This window comes from Scyliorhinus canicula, chromosome 14, assembly GCF_902713615.1.
Source record: "Scyliorhinus canicula chromosome 14, sScyCan1.1, whole genome shotgun sequence".
Classification (NCBI taxonomy): Eukaryota; Metazoa; Chordata; class Chondrichthyes; order Carcharhiniformes; family Scyliorhinidae; genus Scyliorhinus; species Scyliorhinus canicula.
Genome location: NC_052159.1, coordinates 51810853 through 51829686, shown reverse-complemented (window position 1 = coordinate 51829686; position 18834 = coordinate 51810853). Strand labels below are relative to the sequence as shown.

The following is an 18834-nucleotide window of genomic DNA, read 5'->3' as shown; positions in this document are numbered from 1 at the left end:
CTACTAACCTGAAAACGTCCTGATATTCCTACTCTTTCTTTCCGTCCATTAACCAACCCACATCCCCAATTGCATGAGATTTAATTTTGTGCTGTAACCACTCATGTGGCACCTTATCAAATGCATTTTTGAAAATGGACAACCAGGAAGCCTCGAGATTTGTCCTTCTTAGTCCAGGGATGCTGAAGACAATTCAGTACCCCAAATACTGCCCTGGCTGTTATTTCCCAAATCAGCACAGACTGTGTATTGAGCATGCAACCTTTGGGTCTGCGTGGCTTAGTGCTGCATTTGACACTGCCAATAGTTATTTAAGGAGCTGCTCTATTCTGTTTTTGAAAGTAATTTTCAAACGATGTGTGCAGGCATTGAGGAGGAATGTCTTCTCTCAGAGGGTAGTGAATCTGTGGAATTCTTTACCGCAGAGGGCTATAAAGGCTGAGCCGTTAGGTATGTTCAAGGCTGAGATGGGCCTATTTTTAATCAGTATGGGACTCAAGGGTTATAGGGATAAGTGGAGTTGAGAATTATTTTGTCAGATAAGTCACAATCTTATTGAATGGCGGAGCAGACTCCATTGGCCGAATGGCCTACCTCTGCTCCTATGTCTTATGTGTGGTCTTTCAGTCTTCAACTTCAGTATTTTTATCAAGAGTAACCTTCACCAGAGGAGAGACATTAGTTTCAGTGGTTGATTTGGATGTCTGCGGAATTAGAATTTGGTCTTTATCTGCGAAAATGATGTTTTCTTTCATCATGATACTTGAATTGTGTGCAAAATGCATTAGTATGTTTCTAATGGGTCATGCCATGTATAGCCTTATGTTCCATGTGTGTGGAAGACTGGGAGCTGGTAACATCTCTTTCAACATTGTTTATCTGATTCCCCTTGTATAGGACTGTGAGATAATGCACCAAAAAGACAATCTGTTCTATTAAATCAATAATGAGGTGGAGCTTTAAAAGGCAATGACTCACTATGATGGTTCAATAAAACCTAATGGACTCTGACTTCAGAGGGCTTTCCTTTTACAAATAATGAACTAATTAAACATAATAAAGTAACTATAGGATGAATAATGTATCATCAAAAACTAGAAAGAATTTACAAGTAGATCACTTTAAGTAGAATGCGGCCATTTAGTTCACGCAGCAAGTTGTCATAATTGCTTTAATGAGCTCCTGAGGGTAAAGTTTTCATTTAAATTATTTTATTATCTGAACATCTGGAAAATCATTTCATTCCTCAGGCCAGCACTTCAACCTACATTTAAATCTAATGCATATTGGTTCTGAACCACATTTTAATGATACCCAGGCTGTCTCTGAGCTTCATTTTGAGCACAAGGCTGAAGTTTATGGCATTTGCACTGATTCAACAACTTAAAGATGGCATTGTGCCTTGAAGTCCACTGCTGCCTGTAAATAAACCAGGAGAGCTTGCTGCAGGCAGGCTACATAATAGTAAGCTTAAACAAGAACGGGAAAATGGATCCCAAACATTGACAGATGATCAGGAAACCCATCTTCTCACCTGCAACCATTGGTTGGGAGGTAGTCAATCCCATTTAAATGTTCTATCAGAGTTCCAATCAAAGAAGTTAAAAGCCACAGAATCCATACAGTGCAGAAGGAGGCCATGCGGCCCATTGCATCTGGACCGACCCTCCAAAAGAACATTCTACACAGGCCCTACCCTAACTCCGTAACCTAACCTGCACATCTTTGGACTGTTGGAGGAAACTGGAGCATCCAGAGGAAACCGGAGGAGAATATGCAAATCCACACAGACAGTCACCCAAGACTGGAATCGAACCCAGTGCTGTGAGGCAGCAGTGCTAACCACCGTGCCACCTGATGAATTAGCTTTTGCAGCTGCCGTGAGACACCGGCTTCGTGGAACTGCCAGAGTTACATTCAGCATCCATCGCTTGCAATGCAAGGAAGAAAAACAAAACTACACAAAAATGCAGTTTTTTAGGAGGAGATTGAAAATTTTAAAGTGTTATGTGAGGACTGAGGGTTTAAAATTTGTTTCAGAGGGTGGGGCGCAGTGCAAAGGCAAAACAAAGAGGTTGCAACGAGAAAATTCTCTTGGGACTTGGGAGGACAGTAAATTATGAGATCTTAATAAAAGAAACTAGCAGAATTCTATATTTTTGAAAAGAGACAATAAGAAGCCTCACAACACCAGGTTAAAGTCCAACAGGTTTATTTGAAATCATAAGCTTTTGGAGCGCCCAAACCAGCATTTCCACCAAGCCAACCCAAACCACCAAGCCAGCATTTCCACATCATGGCTACCTTTGTAAAGAGAGACATAGAATCATAGAATTTAGACTACAAAAGGAGGCCATTCAGCCCATCGAGTCTGCACCGGCCCTTGGAAAGAGCACCCTACTTAAGCCCACACCTCCACTCTATCCCCGTAACCCAGCAACCCCACCTAACCTTTTTGGACACTAAAGGCAGTTTAGCATGGCCAATCCACCTAACGTGCACATCTTTGGACTGTGGGAAGAAACTGGAGCACCCGAAGGAAACCCATGCAGACACAGGGAGAACGTGTAGAATCCGCACAGACAGTAACCCAAGCTGGGAATTGAATCTGGGACCCTGGAGCTGTGAAGCAACAATGCTAACCACTGTGCTACTGTGCCGCCCCAAAGAGTTTTGGCTTGCACTTAACAGGACAATTGCAAGAATGCCAAATTTCAAACGATCGCGACAACTCAAACTACAGGCAGACAAGCTGCTGATTGGTTGGCAAGTTGATTCTTGATTGGCCAAGTTATTGCCATGGTGAAAGCAGCAGGGAACTGTTGGCTGATCAGCTCCTGGGTAATTCAGCAAACTCGCACAGCTTGAACTTATGAGCTGAACAACAAAAGGAATATGTTCAAGCCTTACATTTTTTTTGAATTATCCAAGAGCTTGGGAAACAATATTTCTCCATTGTTTGCTCATTGGCAATGGCTCAGCCAATCAGAGTCAACTTGCTAACCAATCAGCACCCTTTTCTCCTGTTGCGATTGTTTGAAATTTGGCATTCTTGCATTTGTCCTGATGAGTGCAAGATGAAAAGATTTAGCAACTTGTCTCTCTTTTCAGCAATATTCAAGTTCTTTGTTAAGAATTGTGGAAGGTTGTGTGGGGAGGTGGTGGCATAGTGGTATTGTCACTGAACTAATAAACCAGAGACCCAGAGTAATGTTCTGGAGACCCACGGTTCAAATCCGGCCACCGCAGATGGTGAAATTTGAATGCAATTAAAAGTCTAATGATGACCATGAAACCATTGACGATTGTTGTAAAAACCCATCTGGATCACTAATGTCTTTTAGGGAAGGAAATCTGCCATCCTCACCTGGTCTGGCCTACATGTGATTCCAGATCCACAGCAATGTGGTTGACTCTTAACTGCCCTCTCAAGGGCAATTAGGGATAGGCAACAAATGCTGGCCCAGCCTGTGATGCTGACGTCCCATGAACGAATAAAAAAAATTGGAAGTACCACAGGAGTAGGGGTTGATATAAAAGCAGTCGAGGTTTTGGAATGGGGGAATATGCGATAAACCTTGCACTGGCGGCTGTAAGGGAGGAGGAATTTCCACAGCTTGATAAATTTTGGTTAGCCTCACAGTGTTAATAGACTCATCCTGCACAAGATTATGGAGAGTAAGGGCGGCATGTGGCGCAGTGGTTAGCACTGGGACTGCAGCGCTGAGGACCCGGGTTCGAATCCCAGCCCTGGGTCACTGTCTGTGTGGAGTTTGCATATTCACCCCATGTCTGCGAGGGTTTCACCCCCACAACCCACATATGTGCAGGTCAGGTGGATTGGCCGTGCTAAATTGCCCCTTAATTGGAAAAAATAATTGGGTAATCTAAATTTATAAAAAAAAGATTATGGAAAGTGAGTGGATACTAATATGCCCACAAAAGTAAAGTGGTCAGAGAGGTTACAGGGGATCAAATATTAAGTTATAATTTTCTTTTTAATAAGTTATAGAATTTTGCTAGCAGTGGAGCAGGTGACTAGGATTTGTGCCATCAGGGAGAATTGAAATGAAGTAGGTTGTTTCTTTAAACAGCAGCAGGCATGCCAACGGGCTACATAAGAGGGAAACAACCTTGAGCAGTGGCTGGGAGGATCAACAGAGCAGCAGCAGCAAATTAGTTGGACAACCGAAAGGGTGATATGGATGTATTATTAATAAAGCCAAGTAGGAAATTGGACAAGAGGAGGAGTGTGCTGCGCAGTCAGACCAATGATGAGAAAGAAGACGGCAGCACAAATCCAGAGCAACAATGAAGGGGTGGTAGAACTTACAACTAGCAGGGCATCCTCGGTGAGGAAGAAGTGAGTTCCAAACAACCTATACAAGTCGATACAGGTTTGGGAAATTTGGGTATAAAAGTGTATTCAGGCTTGAATAGTTGGTTGGCATTCAATATCTGCGATTTGGATAGCAATGGGAGTCTGAGGTAGTGGACTTTGGCCTGGCTGGCAGGAAAGGCCTGGGGCCTAGCTGTCTGGCGGACGAACACAGAGCCTGGTGGACACAAATTATTTTTTGTGTCAACAATGAAACATATGGATGTATAATAATGGAGTAGTTGGACTATGGGAATTCTTAATTTACACTCAGGGTTCCAGAGCTTTAATGCAGTTTTTTCATTGGTTTGGGGAATGTAAATGACATTTCTGAGCACACAAATTAAATTGAGTACCATAATTTACAAATAGATATTCAGCCTTAAACAGAGTCCTTGGAGGTACATAAATAATCTATTCCACAGAAGCAAATTAATCTAACTGCACTGTTCAGATTTTAGAACAACACAATGAATGAATGCAGAAGCATTTCATTTACCCTCTACTACTGGGTATTCACATGACTGACTTAATTTTAAAAAAATAACTCCACCATAGCTATTAATAATGTAGCTGTAGGAGACCTCAAGCCTTATTGTCATTCAAATTATCTGTGTATTGTGAAATAACTGAATGATTAAGTGTTGATTAAAGCAGTAAGGGAGATTATTAGTAGTGAAAGGAACATTTGAATCCACTGAAAGGTTGCCATTGTCTCCTAACTGAGGCCTGTCTGCAGTAATCATTACACATGCCTCTTGTTTTTATCGTAGTAATTTCTCCTTATTCACGCTCCTTTTTCTCTCTAACAGTGGGTATTTCTTGTTAATCCTTCCAGGAATGTGGATTTGGATATGGGGATGATGGACAGTGCGTGACCTGCAGGCCAAGCAGGTTCAAGGAAGACTGGGGATTTCAAAAGTGTAAGCCATGCTTGGACTGCACTCTCGTAAACCGCATCCAAAAGGCCAACTGCACAGCCACCAGTAATGCTGTGTGTGGAGACTGTTTGTCGGGGTAAGTTCAAGGAGCATCAGATTTGAGCTGCGTACTTCCCAAGTATCTACGGTGACCCAATTTAATTTTCCCTCAACTCAAAAGTGTTGGCAAAGCCGCACTTATCAGTTCCCATGGGACGCTTGTTTACAAAATGAAACCGCTCATTTTCAATACACTTTTGTAAAATAATCCACCATTCCAAAAGCTTCCCCACTCATCCCAATGTCATTTATTCCACTTTCTGTTGTAACAGCATTTTCTTGATGGTGAGAAATTTGAAGCGACTGTGTATACAAATAAAATATCGTCTGGTTTAGGAGAATTTAACAAGATAGCCGGTGTAGAATCTACTCTCTCTCATTGGATGTAAACCCTTTTCTGAATTTCTGAATATCTTTTGTGAATCATGCAAGAATTTTGATTGTGCCTAAAGGTCTACAGACAAGTAAGAGGGATATTTCCCCGTGAAGTTCACGATGTTCTGAAAGCAGCCATTGGGAGGTGGGCAAGTTTCTCAGACGATGATGTTTTCCCTCTCTCTCTCATTTTCATTTAATTTCATTTTCTCTTTCTCCATTGCATGCACTCAACGCTTCCCCACAGCAATACAACTAAAAGATCAGGAGCTTAGTGGTGTGTGTTTGTGTTTCGCAGTGAGGATTAAGGGAAAGGTTTATTGTGATACGACATAGAATGGTTACAGAACAGAAGGAGGCCATTCAGCCCATCGTGTTCACAGCAGCTCTCTGCAACAGCAACTCAGTCCCACTCCTCTGCCCTTTCCCAGCAGCAGTGCAAATGTTCTTGGTCTTGGTGACATATGTTTGAATTTCATCAAACTTCACTGCCTAGGTCTTGTATTAATCAAAATATGTCAGGCGTCAGTACTTCTGTCAGTGAGGTGAGGGATTGTGAATTCTCTTTTTCAACTTGGTGGTACTGGTCCTCCACCAAGCATCCTCAACATAAACATTGCCCTGTAAATTGCACTAAAGAAAGCAGAATCCTAACCAACTTGGTCTCCCCTCATCTGACAGTCCCGCCATGCCAGGAATCAGCCTGGGAAACCTTTGCTGCAGTTCTGTACTGCACTGTGCTGCACTTCACTAAAACTAGTTATCTGCACTTAACAGGGACAGAGAAAGTACGAGCTTAGCTGAAGATCCCCCTTCACTGCTCCAGAATATTTTCTCTCTCTCACTCCCTCAACTGCTCCGTTCCCAATCTCTTCCCTCCATCCCAAACTCATTCCCTTATTCCCTCTTGGAAATCGCCCCTCCCCTAACCTTTTCCTTCTTTTCACCTCACCCCCTCCCATCAACTCTCCAGCCTCGGTCCTTCCACCCCTTCCCACCCCTTCACTGACCTCTTAACGGCACCTGACCTGAATACTGCACCTGGTCTTAATTTACTGTGGGCAACCTCACAGGAGATTGATTTGTTATTTATACACAGAAACATACATAGAAAATAGGAGCAAGAGGAGGCCATTTGGCCATTTGAGCCTGCTCCGTCATTCACTGTGATCATGGCTGATCATCAAAATCACACAACATTTTGGCCTGAACTACTTTCTGTGTAATGAATTCCACAGATTCACCACTCTCTGGGTGAAGAAATGTCTCCTCATCTCAGTACTTAAAGGTTTACCCCTTATCCTCAAACTATGACCCCTAGTTCTGGATGTCCCCACCATTAGGAACATTCTTTCTGAATCTACCGTTCTAATCCTGTTAGAATTTTCTAAGTTTCTATGAGATATCCTCTCACTCTTCTAAACGCCAATGAATATCATTATAGCGAACTTAATCTCTCCTCCACGACAATCCCGCATCCTGGGAATCAGCCTGGTAAACCTTCGCTGCAGTCCCTCCATAGCAAGAACATCCTTCCTCAGATAAGGACACCAAAAACTGCACACAGTACACCAGGGGTTGCCTCACCAACGCCCTATACAATTGCAGTAAGACATCTCTGTTCCTGAACTCAAATTCTCTCATTATGAAGGCCTATATACCTTCTTTACTGCCTGCCGTACCTGCGCGCTTACTTTCAGCGTCAGATGCACAAGGACACCAAGGTCTCACGTACTAATACTAATTCCCTTCAGCTCCTCACTGAAACTTATGTCTCTCAGAACTTCCAGTACATTATTCATGTCTTCCTTTGTGAATACAGAAGCAAAGTACGAATTAGCCCCTCAGCTATTTCTTTCTTTTTGATTGAACCTATTGAGGCCTAACTAGATGTTACTTTAATATCCCATGATGAAAATCATAAGTAACACTGATATTGTACTGTGGCCATTGCATTGCAAAGTTATTTCTACGTGTTCTCGTATTTTTCGTCCTCTTCTCCTGTGTTTGCCCCTTTGTGTCAGGTAGCTTTGTATGATTATGTTAACAGGCCCCTGCATGTACTTCATAGCCAGCTGTACAAAAGCTATCTCCCCAACATTCCCTTATTGCATGTAAAAAAAAAGCCATCAGTCATCACCTTTCTTTAACATCTTAAAATGAGCAAGTTATGAGAAACCAGGACCATGATCTTGCAGCCCCAATAGCCATGGGCTAAAATCCCCAGCCCTTTGAAATTGCAGAGAGAGCTGTTAAATCAAGTGGCAAAATTCCTGGAGATCATAATCTCGCTTGATGCGGAGAAGGCATTCGACTGGTAGAATGGGACTATCTGGGGTATTTAAAAAATTTGAATTTAGGCCAGGCTTTGTAGCAGTTGTTACATATGGTCCCATTTGCCAGTGTTTGCAATAACAAAGTGACCTCCGCCCCCTTTTGTCTCTGCCAGGGTACCAGTCAGGGATGTCCGATGTCCCCTTTAATAATAATAATAATAATAATCTTTATTCGTGTCACAAGTAGGCTTACATTAATACTGCAACAAAGTTACTGTTAAAATCCCCTTTGCTGTTTGCACTAGCAGTAGAGCCACTAGCCATGGCCCTGAATACATGGGGAGGAATCGTTAAGAGATGGGGTGGAACAAAGGGGCTCGCTTTACACCGCCGACTTACTGTTATAGGTGAGGAATCTGGAGGCATCAATAGATAACATTTTAGGAGTCTTGCAGCGTTTTGGGGCCTCCATAGGAAAGAGTGAATACTTTGTGGTTGGGGTGCAGAGGCAGAGAAGGTCTCCAGGGGAGTGCCGTTCCGGCTAGCTGGAAATCATTTTCGGTATTTGGGTGGCCAGATAGCAAGGGACTGGGGGAAACTCCAGAGATTGAATTATACAAATCTGCTGACAAAGGTCAAAGCGAACTTGCAAAGGTGGACCGTCTCCCATTATTCCTGGTAGGCCGAGTGCAATCGGTTAAGATGAACACCTTGCTGAGATTTAATTTTTATTCCAGTACCGTCCGATATTCTTGCCCAAGACTTTTTTCAGAGAGATTCACCGTCTGTAACTGGATTTACTTGGGTGGGTAAGAGCCCAAGGATCAGGAGGACATTGCTGCTGAGGGAGAGACAATTAGAGGGTCTTGCCAAACTTTCAATACTATTATTGGACAGTTCATGTTGAAAAGGTGTTGAGAGTGATTCGGATGGGTTCAGGTGGAAGCAGAGTCCGAGAGGGGAGCAAGCCTTGCGGCGCTAGTATTAGCTCTGTTTCCGGTGATACCAAAGAAAAACTCGTCTAGCTCGGTAGTAGTAGCCACGTTAAAAATTTGGAGGCAACGCCACCATCATTTTAATTTGAGAGCTGCCTCGAAGCTGACCCCCATCTGTGCCAACCAGTTATTCGAACCTGATAGGTCGGAGGTGAAATTTAGGGAATGGAAGGATAAAAGTTGAGAGAAAGTGGGAGACTTATTTTTAGAAGGTCGGTTCGCTACCTTAAGGAAACTGAAAGAAAAATTTGGGGTTGCAGATGCTGATGGGTCAAAAAGTATGATTCAGCCTTTCCGATGAAGCAGCCTTCTACCTTGCTTGAGATGGTCTTATCCTGCTCTAGTTCGGAGGTGGCCAGCACGTCAGGTATATACCAGCGGATGATAAGGGAGGAGACGGGACCTGTTGAGGCCATAAAGGCAAAGTAGAAGGAGCTGCTGGGCACCTATTTTGGAGGAGGAGGTTTGGAGTGAGGCGCTGAGGAGGGTGGACTCGATCTTGTCCTGCACAAGGCTGAGTCTCATCATGCTAAAAGTGGTGTTCCGGGCTCATCTCACAAAGGCTAGAATGAGTTGATTTTTTGAAGGGGCGGATGATGATTGTGCCTGTTTCTTGGGGGCCCGGCGTATCATGCACACATGTTCTGGTCATGCTCAAAGCTGGAGGACCTCTGGAGGTCCTTTCTTGAGACTCTGTCGGCAATCATTGGTGGTGATTTTTGGGGTTTTGGTTGTGTCGGAAGTCCAGGCGGGGGCAGACATCCTGGCCTTTGCATCACTGGTAGCAAGGAGGCAGATGTTCATGGGCTGGAGGTCGACTACACCGCCCAGCGCCTCGAAGTGGCTTGGTGACTTGATGGAGTTTTTACACTTCAAGAAGCTTAAGTTTACCATGAGAGGGTCAGTGGAAGGGTTTTACCTCAGATGGCGGCCGTTTAAGGGGCTGGTCACTGTTAGCTGTTAGGTGGGGGAGATAGGGTGAGTGGGGAGGATTTGGTAACTAGGTTTTACTGTTGTAAGGGAAGGGGGGTGAGTTATTTGTAGGTTTTATATTAAAATTGTTAAAAAATTTAATTAAAATATTTCCAGAAAAAAATCAGGCGAGAATAGGTCAGGGGGTTTAACACAGCTTTTTCTGCCTAATCCAATTTTGGGGAAATTGTACCTCATGAATGTAAATTTAAAATTTACAATCTGCTGCATAAAGCAATGAAATGCACTATGGTCTACATCAGCCTGATGTTCATCAGAGTTCACCGTGATCTGTGCAACCTTCAATTTATTTATTATAATATTGTAATATGTTAGCAGAAACATTGTTATATTAATCATGAAATTAAATTTGGACACAGATTGTTTAAAGTTTTTCAAAATCACATGTGCCACTACTTCTTTATTTGTTTATGTGTGTGATGCCTTGATCCTTTGGCTAACACTGACAACTGTGACAATTAGGGAAGGTTTTTACAAACCATTAGCATGTCTCAGTTTTATTGCCTGCCATTCTGTTTATTGCTCACTCTTGAGTTGAACAGCCTGATGCAGGCCCTTTAACCACCCCTTTGTTCACTAACTATGCTTTTAAAAGAAATAATGGAAGGTCAGTTTGTAAAACGAGTGTCTACCATTTTATTTAAATGCTTGAATTTAATACTTTGTCAATTTACTTTTGTGAGGAATTAACTCAGGAAATGAGAACTGTAAACAAGGGTGGATCCTAAGAATGTTCAAACACCAATGCCCCTGGCCCTGACATGTAAAGTAAAAGGTAAAGTCGCCATAGTCCCAGATGACCATAGGTTGCTCTCCCCTTTGAGATAGAGAGCTGACTGGTGGTGATTTATCCTGAGGATCACCACACCTCAGGCGAGGGGCAAGGTTAAGAAGGCGGGGCCTTCATGACTAACCTGACAAATATGAGTGACTTTTACACTATTTCAGCACAAAACAAGCAAACTCTCCCAGCTTATCAAAACAAAAAACCTTTCCTTTGGTATTTATGATTAGAATTTATTTGGGGGTAGGGAATCTCAATTGAAGGGCCTGCAACCACATCACGAAGATTGAAAAGAGTTGGTGGAAAGGGGTAGTGGTTAACTGACACCTAGTTTGGGCTTTCAGAAGTAGGTTGTTGGAGAAGCCCTCCAAAAACAAAAGATGACGGGTAAAATTCTCAGTTTGGGAGACTGGGTGGTATTCTCTGTCAGTCAACGCCGAAATAATGAAAGGCGATTGGGCGGGAAATCGTTTTGACGCCGAAACTGTGGCACGCACCGGGTTCACGCCAAATTGCAATTCTCCGGTGCCTCAATAGCAGTGTCAATATGTTCCACTACATACAGTAAACGCCGTTTGCCTATCCTTACTGTGCCTGACTCGGTATTATCCAGGGCCTCCGCCTCCACCAAGGGGAATTCCTGACGGCGAGGTTCACTTGTGCTTTTAAAAATTGAGAAGCAGCCGCCGTGGCTGATGAGGGTCAGAGAGGAGGTAGGACATGCAGAGGCGCGACTGTGGGCTGCTGCTCCTGACACTGGCTGGGGGTGGGGGCTGCCAGGGTGATGGGTTGGGGTGACCCCCCAAGGGACTGGGGTAGTGTCCAGGCATGGATTACCATTGCCACAGCTTGCAAGGCAGCCATCTTGCTGTGCGCCCCACTGACCACCCACCATGGTCCATGGTTCTGCAGAGTGCCACCTGCACCCCAGCCCCCGCACCCCACCCGCCGTCATTCTAACCCCCCCCGACACAAACTGGCCATCACACATCGCCAGGGAAGCACGTGGTCCGCCCAAGGGCAACGGCCACAGTAGCCCCTACAGGGGGGAGCTGGTTGGGGGTCACGGACCATACCGTTGGCAAGGGCCCCACCAGCCAATGGTACCCCAGCAGCAGGGATGAGCACCAGGGCCAGAGGTGTGAGGGTGGGTGACATACGGGGCAGGGTCCGCAGTGCTAACCGGTTCCACCATGTAGCCCATTGGGCATGGTTGGGCGCAGGGGCTTGCACCATGCTAACATGACGGCCTTTCACTCCCTGCAGACAATGAATATTGGCATACAACCAGCAATCGTGGCCTTCCTCTTTTTAAAATTAGTTTTACTGAGGCATTTATATATATACATTAAACACAACCAAAACCAAAAAGAGAAAAAACAGGAAGTCTTATAATAGATAAATAACACCCCACCGCCCCACCTTCCTTGCCGCTTCCCTCCATCCTGCTCTCCCCATGTTTACCCCTATAACTCGTTGGTGTCGGAATCTCACACAGTGACGTGCAGAGGTGCATCCGTGTCATCACGAAGGCCATGTATGTCCAGTCGGAACAATACATCCATTTCAATGTGGACCGAGCCCACCAGCATGTCAGGGCAGCAGGGTTCGTTGCCATGGCTGAGATGCCCCGGGTCCAGGGAATGGTCAACAGGATGCATATTGCACTACGAACACCTGCAGATAACAGGTCGATCTTCACAAACCAAAAGGGGTTCCACTCGATGGAACATGCAGCTGGTGTGTGACCAGCAGTTGCGCATCATGCAGGTCTGCGCCCGATATCATGGCACACTCGGCAGTTCCTGGCCTCTTCGAGATGCAGTCCCGGCTGGTGGGTTGGCTCCTGGGCGACAGGGGTTACCCACTGCGGACGTGGCTGATGACGCCTATCCAAGGCCACCGACTGACACGGAGACCAGCTACTGCGATGCCCGTGCAGTGATCAAACAATTCTTCAGCATCCTGAAGATGCAGTTCAGGTGCCTGGACTACTCTGGAGGGGGGCCCTCCAGTATAGTGTTGGGAGAGTCGTCTGCACCATGGTGAGGGGCGACGTTCAGGAGAAGAAGGATGAACACCAGGCGTCGTATGACGAAGAAGATGAGGGGGAGGGTAAGGCTGGACAGGGCATGGGGGATCTGGACAGGAGCACGGATACTGCATCCTGCCACCTCTCCCCAGTCTGTCTGCAACCCCCTCCGTGATACATACCTGCCGCACTATGGAGTACATGCCCTACCTTGGCAGCCACAACGGGTATGGTCCATGGGATGGTGGATGATGATAACCTGCTCTGGGATGAGCTCTGGTGCTCCACATCATTTGACAACATCTGACTCCTGCCCACGGTAGCACTTCCCACCACCCATCTGGGTGATCCCTGCATGCAGCTGACCATTCCATCACGGTCCCATCAATTCCCTGGGGTGGCTGAGGTGGGGATGGTGGGACACCAGAGCAGTGAGCTCTGGCTGAACTGCAGTCCCTAGGCCAGGCCCACCCTAATGTCCGCCCATTCATCCCCTGCGTCCTGTGAGCCAGCCCAGACCAGCCCACCCCTCACACCCTTCTGACAGAGCACCAAGGCAGGTTGTTGTAACATTGTGTACAGATGTTTAATGTGAAAACATATTTACAGATTTATGCCCCAGCCCCTCCCACTAAATTGTGCCCTGCACCTGTGCCAACTTAACTGGCGTCTACTTTTCTGGTCTTACGGGCCCTAACATGGTGCTTAGGTGGATCCCCAGACAGTACATCAGGAGTGGAGGCGGCCTACAGTGATTCCCGCCCTGGGTGACCTGAGGCCCCTTTGGTGGCCGTCTTCTGGGGCAACCAGGCCTGGATTTGCACCTGTAGGTACTGGATACTCACCGACAACCCCTCAAGTAGCCTCTGGCACTTTTGACTCTTTCTCCACAGTTGTTAGGACCTTCTCTTCCAGAAGCCCAAAACCGTCTGAACGGCAGTTAGTCCCTGGGGACAGCCGTCCTACGACCATCCGCCCCCTAGAAATTCCTACCTCCACCTGCTGTACCGTGCGCATGTGTGCGGTGCGCATCAGATAGTGTCCCAGGAGCCTCTTCACTTACATGCCCAAACGAGATGAGTGTCTCTGGGATGGTGGAGGGTGTTTGAGACAGCTGTGACGGGAAATCAGTATCATCCCTGATACAGGCCATGTTAAGATTTTTCTCCTTTATTTCATTTTACATAGAAGCATACATAGAAAATATCAGCAGGAGGAGGCTATTCAGCTCTGTGTCTGCTCCTCCATTCATTCTGATCATGGCTGATCATCATGCTCAATACCCTGATCCCGCCTCTCCCCCCCACTCCACACACACACACATATCCCTTGATCCCTTTAGCCCCAAGAGCTATATCTAATCCCTTCTTGAAATTACTCCAAGGTTTGGCCGTAACTAGGTTCTGTGGTAGCGAATACCACAGATTCACCATTCTCTGGGTGAAGAAATTTCTCCTCACCTCAGTCCTAAAAGGTTTGCCCCTTATCCTCACACTACGACCCCTAGTTCTGACCTTCCCCACCAACGGGAACATTCTTTCTGAATCCTGTGGGAATTTTGTAAGTCTCTATGAGATCCCCTCTCACTCTTCTAAACTCCAAAGAATATAATCCTAACCAATTTAAGTCTCTCCTCATATATGACAGTCCCGCCATCCCAGGAATCAGCCTGGTAAACCTTTGCTGCAGTCCCTCCATAGCAAGAACACCCTTCCTCAGATAAGGACACAAATTTTGACGTAAATTATTCAATGGATTTTACATGATGAAATATTCTGCTTCCTTATGGTGGGCATTGTTTTCCCCCTCACCAGACTCAAAACCTTCGGTTTTACAGCTGCTACTGCTATAAAGAGTGAGCCAGCTGCAGGCTCTCTGAATACTGGAACTATAGTGGTTCCCAGGTGCTTGGATCTATGTTACAAAATGTGGAGAAAGGCAAATATTGAGTGCATTACTGGATCCTATAAAATTATATGTTCAATAAAACTGACATGGTATTCTCTCCTCTCCTCCCAGATTTTATAGGAAGACCAAATTGGGTGGTTTTCAGGAAATGGAGTGCATTCCATGTGGGAACCCTCCTCCTCCTTATGAGCCTCACTGTAAGTAAACAGATTGATTTAAATATCTTTCAAACCAAGGGCTGATGTTGCAATTCATTTAGAGCTGGAGCTGGACCATTTGCTTTTGAAAGTGTAACAGAATCACTGCACCACGGGGGACTTCCGGTGACGGCGGGAGGCAGCCGCGCGTTGGAGGGCTCCCGTTCGGGAACGGCATTTTTGGGGGGTAACGCCTGGTCCTAAGGGCAGCGGAGGCAGCAAAAGTCGGGAGACAGCATAGGGAGGGGAAATGTCAAAGGTCAGCAAAAGAACAGCAGTGAAAAAAGCGGCTGAAAGTCCGTCAGGGAGTGGAGGTTTTGAAAGTGCTGGTGGAGAAGGCGATCACCCCGGTGAGGACGGCAGTGGCGAGCGCAGTGGCAGAGGTGCGGGAGCAAGGCGAGGCGCTGAAGGAAGTGGAAGAGACATTACTGCAGCATAGTGATCAACTTACCTCGATGGGGAAGGAGATACGGAAGGTGATAGAGATCAACAGGGATCTGCAAGGCAAAATGGAAGACCTGGAAAACAGATCCAGGCGACAGAATTTGAGGATTGTGGGGCTGCCCGAAGGAGTGGAAGGACTGAGGCCGACTGAGTATTTTGCCACAATGTTGGCGGAACTACTGTGGGAGGGAGAGGATCCCTCCCGATATGAGCTAGATCGGGCTCATTGGTCGTGGAAGCCTGTACCAAAGGCGAGTGAGCCGCCAAGAGTAGTGACTCTGTGCTTCCGTAGGTACAGTGGAAAGGAGAAGGTCCTGTGCTGGGCTAAGCAGAAGCGGGTGGTGCAGTGGGCTGGAGCTGGTATAAACGTGTACCAGGACTTTACGATGGAGCTGACGAGGCGGGCTGCCTTCAACCGGGTGAAGAGGGCACTGTACATTAGCAAGGTGCAGTGCGGCATTGTTTATCCAGCGAAGCTGAGGGTGACCTACAAGTTCAAGGACTTTTATTTTGGGACGGCGGAAGCAGCGGAGGAGTTTGCGAAGGCAGAAGGACTGTGGCAGAATTGAGAAATGGTCATGTACCGATGTAGCTTCATGACTGTATTTTTCTTTTTTTTGTTTCACTGCGTACTGGTGTATGGGCTTTAAGAGCCAACGTTGTATATATTTGGACAAGGGAAGAACTGGGACTTTCAGTCGTAATGCGGGTTCTTTGGGGTGTGGGTGTGTATGTGGGGTTTGTGTGCTAAAGGGGACTTCTGGGTTTTTCCTTGGGGGGGGGGGGGGAGGGGCTGCAGCCATCGGAGCCTGGCAGAACAGGGTCCGAGGGGTCTAGCCGGGGTGGAAAGTTGGGGGGAATGAACCTAGGTTGGGGGGGAGGATTTTTACAACGGGAAGTGGAGGGGAGAAGTTGGGGAGGGGAGGGGGTGTTTACAACTCTTGGGTGTCATTTACGGTACTCTTTTGGAGGTGGATGGCATTGAGTGTCGGTGTGTGTGTGTGTGTGTGTGTGTGGGGGGGGGGGGGGGGGGGGGACCATGGACGATTCCGGACTCCTTTCTCTTTTTCGCCTTTGTTTTTTTTTCCACTGTGGGAGAGTTTGTTTTATTTGATGCATATATTGACAGGTGGGCTATTGGTTGGGGTGGTGGGAGGATGGGATCGTTGTTGATGTTGAGGGCATTGACTTTGTATCTGTTACCGTTTACTGCTTGTTGGTGGGGTGTACATTTTGAAGGAAAACGTGAAAATGGAGAATAAAAACATTTTTTTTAAAAATCACTCCACAACAGGCAACCGTCATCCCATTCAATCACCCCTGCATTACAACAGTGCATTTCAAAAGAATCGTATGATCATGAGAAATAGGAGCAAAGAAGGCCATTCGGGACATCGAGCCTGCTCTGCCACTCAATAAGATCATGGCTAATCTGAATGGGGCCTCACTGCTTGCCCCCTTTCCTGCCTTGCACCCTTATTTGGCTGCAAAGCATTTTGAGAGGTCCAGTGGCCATGAAAAGTGCGATATAAATGCGGGTTTTTCTTAATTTTATTCCAAACTTTTTTTTAAACAATAGAGCAAATGTAACAGCCGTGGGCATATAGAATGCAAAAATAAAAGAAGTCAAATTAACTCCACACTGAAAAGTATATAAAGAGTTCAGAATACAGATGCAGAGTAAATACTTTAGAATAATTTTGAGCACATTTCTACCAATTGTCCCTTGTTTTGAGCTCCATTAAGAAAATAGTGATCAGAAAGTATCTGAAAGAATGTCAAGATGCGTATTTATATCTAGTCTGATGCACGAAATAAAATAATGCAGCTCTAATCTGGCCAAAAAGTGAGTCCGTGAAGATGCATATCTAAAGGCCTTGGGTATTATTGTATAATTGCAGAATCTCCACATAATTCATTCAAACTAAACTATTGCCACACAGACATTGGAAAAATTAACAAGCATACGTCCCAAGACATCCTTGAAGAAAGTAGTTCAAGTGTGACTTTGAATAGACTACTCAATTTAGTCTTGTGGGTGACAAGAATTGGTATGTTTACTGGTATGTTTTCCTTCATTAAATGATTATGCTGGGCAGGGGAGGCTGCAGCCTTACTTGTAAGGTCCGGAACACCTCAGGAGCAATTCTCCGGCCTCATTGCACCCAGTCCTAGTCCCACTATGTCGGGAGAATTGCGGGAGAGCCACAAAATGGGATAAATGGCTGCCACCTCCGGGCGAACCCTAGCATCGATCCTCTCAAGGCGAACTTGATCTTCTCAAGCCTGAGAAACTCGGCCATGTCACTAACCCATACCCCCGATTTTGGGGGTTCTGAGTCCCTCCACGCCAGTAAGATCTGTCTCCGGCCTACCAGGGAAGCAAAGGCCAAAACATCATCCTCTCTCACCCCCTGGACTCACGGGTCTTCCAACACACCAAACATCACCACCTCTGGACTTGGAAGCACCTGTACCTTCAAAACCGCGGACATGGTATCGGCAAATCCTTGCCAGAATCCCCTAAGCTTCGAATATTTTCGCGGGATCTCCCGCACACCACCCACACCTTCAAAGAACCTGCTCATCCAGGTCACAGTTGATCAGCATATTTAAAGGCGGCTTTTGGCAGGCAGCCTACCTGTCTAAAATCTTCAGTAAGATTCACAGTCGGTGGGATCCAGGAAATCTTTTGGGAGGAGATTTTAACTGCCATGTGCTCAGTTTGGTTGAGTAGGGTTAACACCAACCCTTCTTCTTCAACGTACTTGTGTTTGATTTTGATTTCTCCTGAAATCCTAATCATTTTCAATTCAATCTTATATTTGACTAAACGCAATAAAGTAGAAGGGTGAGAATGTTTTGGAACAATGTGTGGGTAAGCAGCATTATATTTGAATTGTCAGTTATCTTACAGGACTCAGCAGAGAGAGAAATTGCAGAAGGTTGAACACTGAGGTGGGGCAATTTAACAATTTTTAAAAAAAGGATACCTCGGTTTTAGTTTATTCAGTGAAGCATTGGGTGTGCATGTGGTATTTATCAGGTCTGAGATATCCCCTTGATGGATGGAATCACCCAGTAAATGGAGAGAATCGCCCATCTGGTGTCAGAGTGTGATTTCCTGAATGCAGCTCAGTGTGGAAGGGCCAGTGGAGTCAGTGATCACACTGAGGTTAGACTAGAACAGGTGTGCCAAGTCAAGCATGCTTATGTAACATTAGCCCCTTTAATATCTGCGCGAAGAAGACAGTGATTAATGAGTGTTACCACAAGCTACAGTGACTGCACTTTCAAATCAGTCAGTGTAACGCAAGCACTTACCTTCCTAAAAAAAAATCCTACTCGAACGACAGCAAGTAGCACATTTGCTATTCGCTAATTCAAAATGTCACTGGTATCTTCACGCATTGTCTCCCGTGGTGTCTTTTAGAGCAAAGAATGACAACTTGTTATCTAGGCTGACAAATGA

General features: G+C 45.7%; 1 protein-coding gene across 2 annotated transcripts in view; it reads left to right on the top strand.

The window, feature by feature from the left end:
* tnfrsf19 (tumor necrosis factor receptor superfamily, member 19) overlaps nucleotides 1–18834 on the top strand; it is a 107335-nt gene that overhangs the window by 33199 nt on the left and 55302 nt on the right. For both annotated transcript variants that reach the window (XM_038818150.1, XM_038818151.1), the window contains exons 4-5: nucleotides 5217–5395; nucleotides 14833–14918. In XM_038818150.1, the coding sequence (XP_038674078.1) occupies nucleotides 5217–5395; nucleotides 14833–14918 (265 nt within the window). The remainder of the gene's footprint in view (nucleotides 1–5216; nucleotides 5396–14832; nucleotides 14919–18834) is intronic.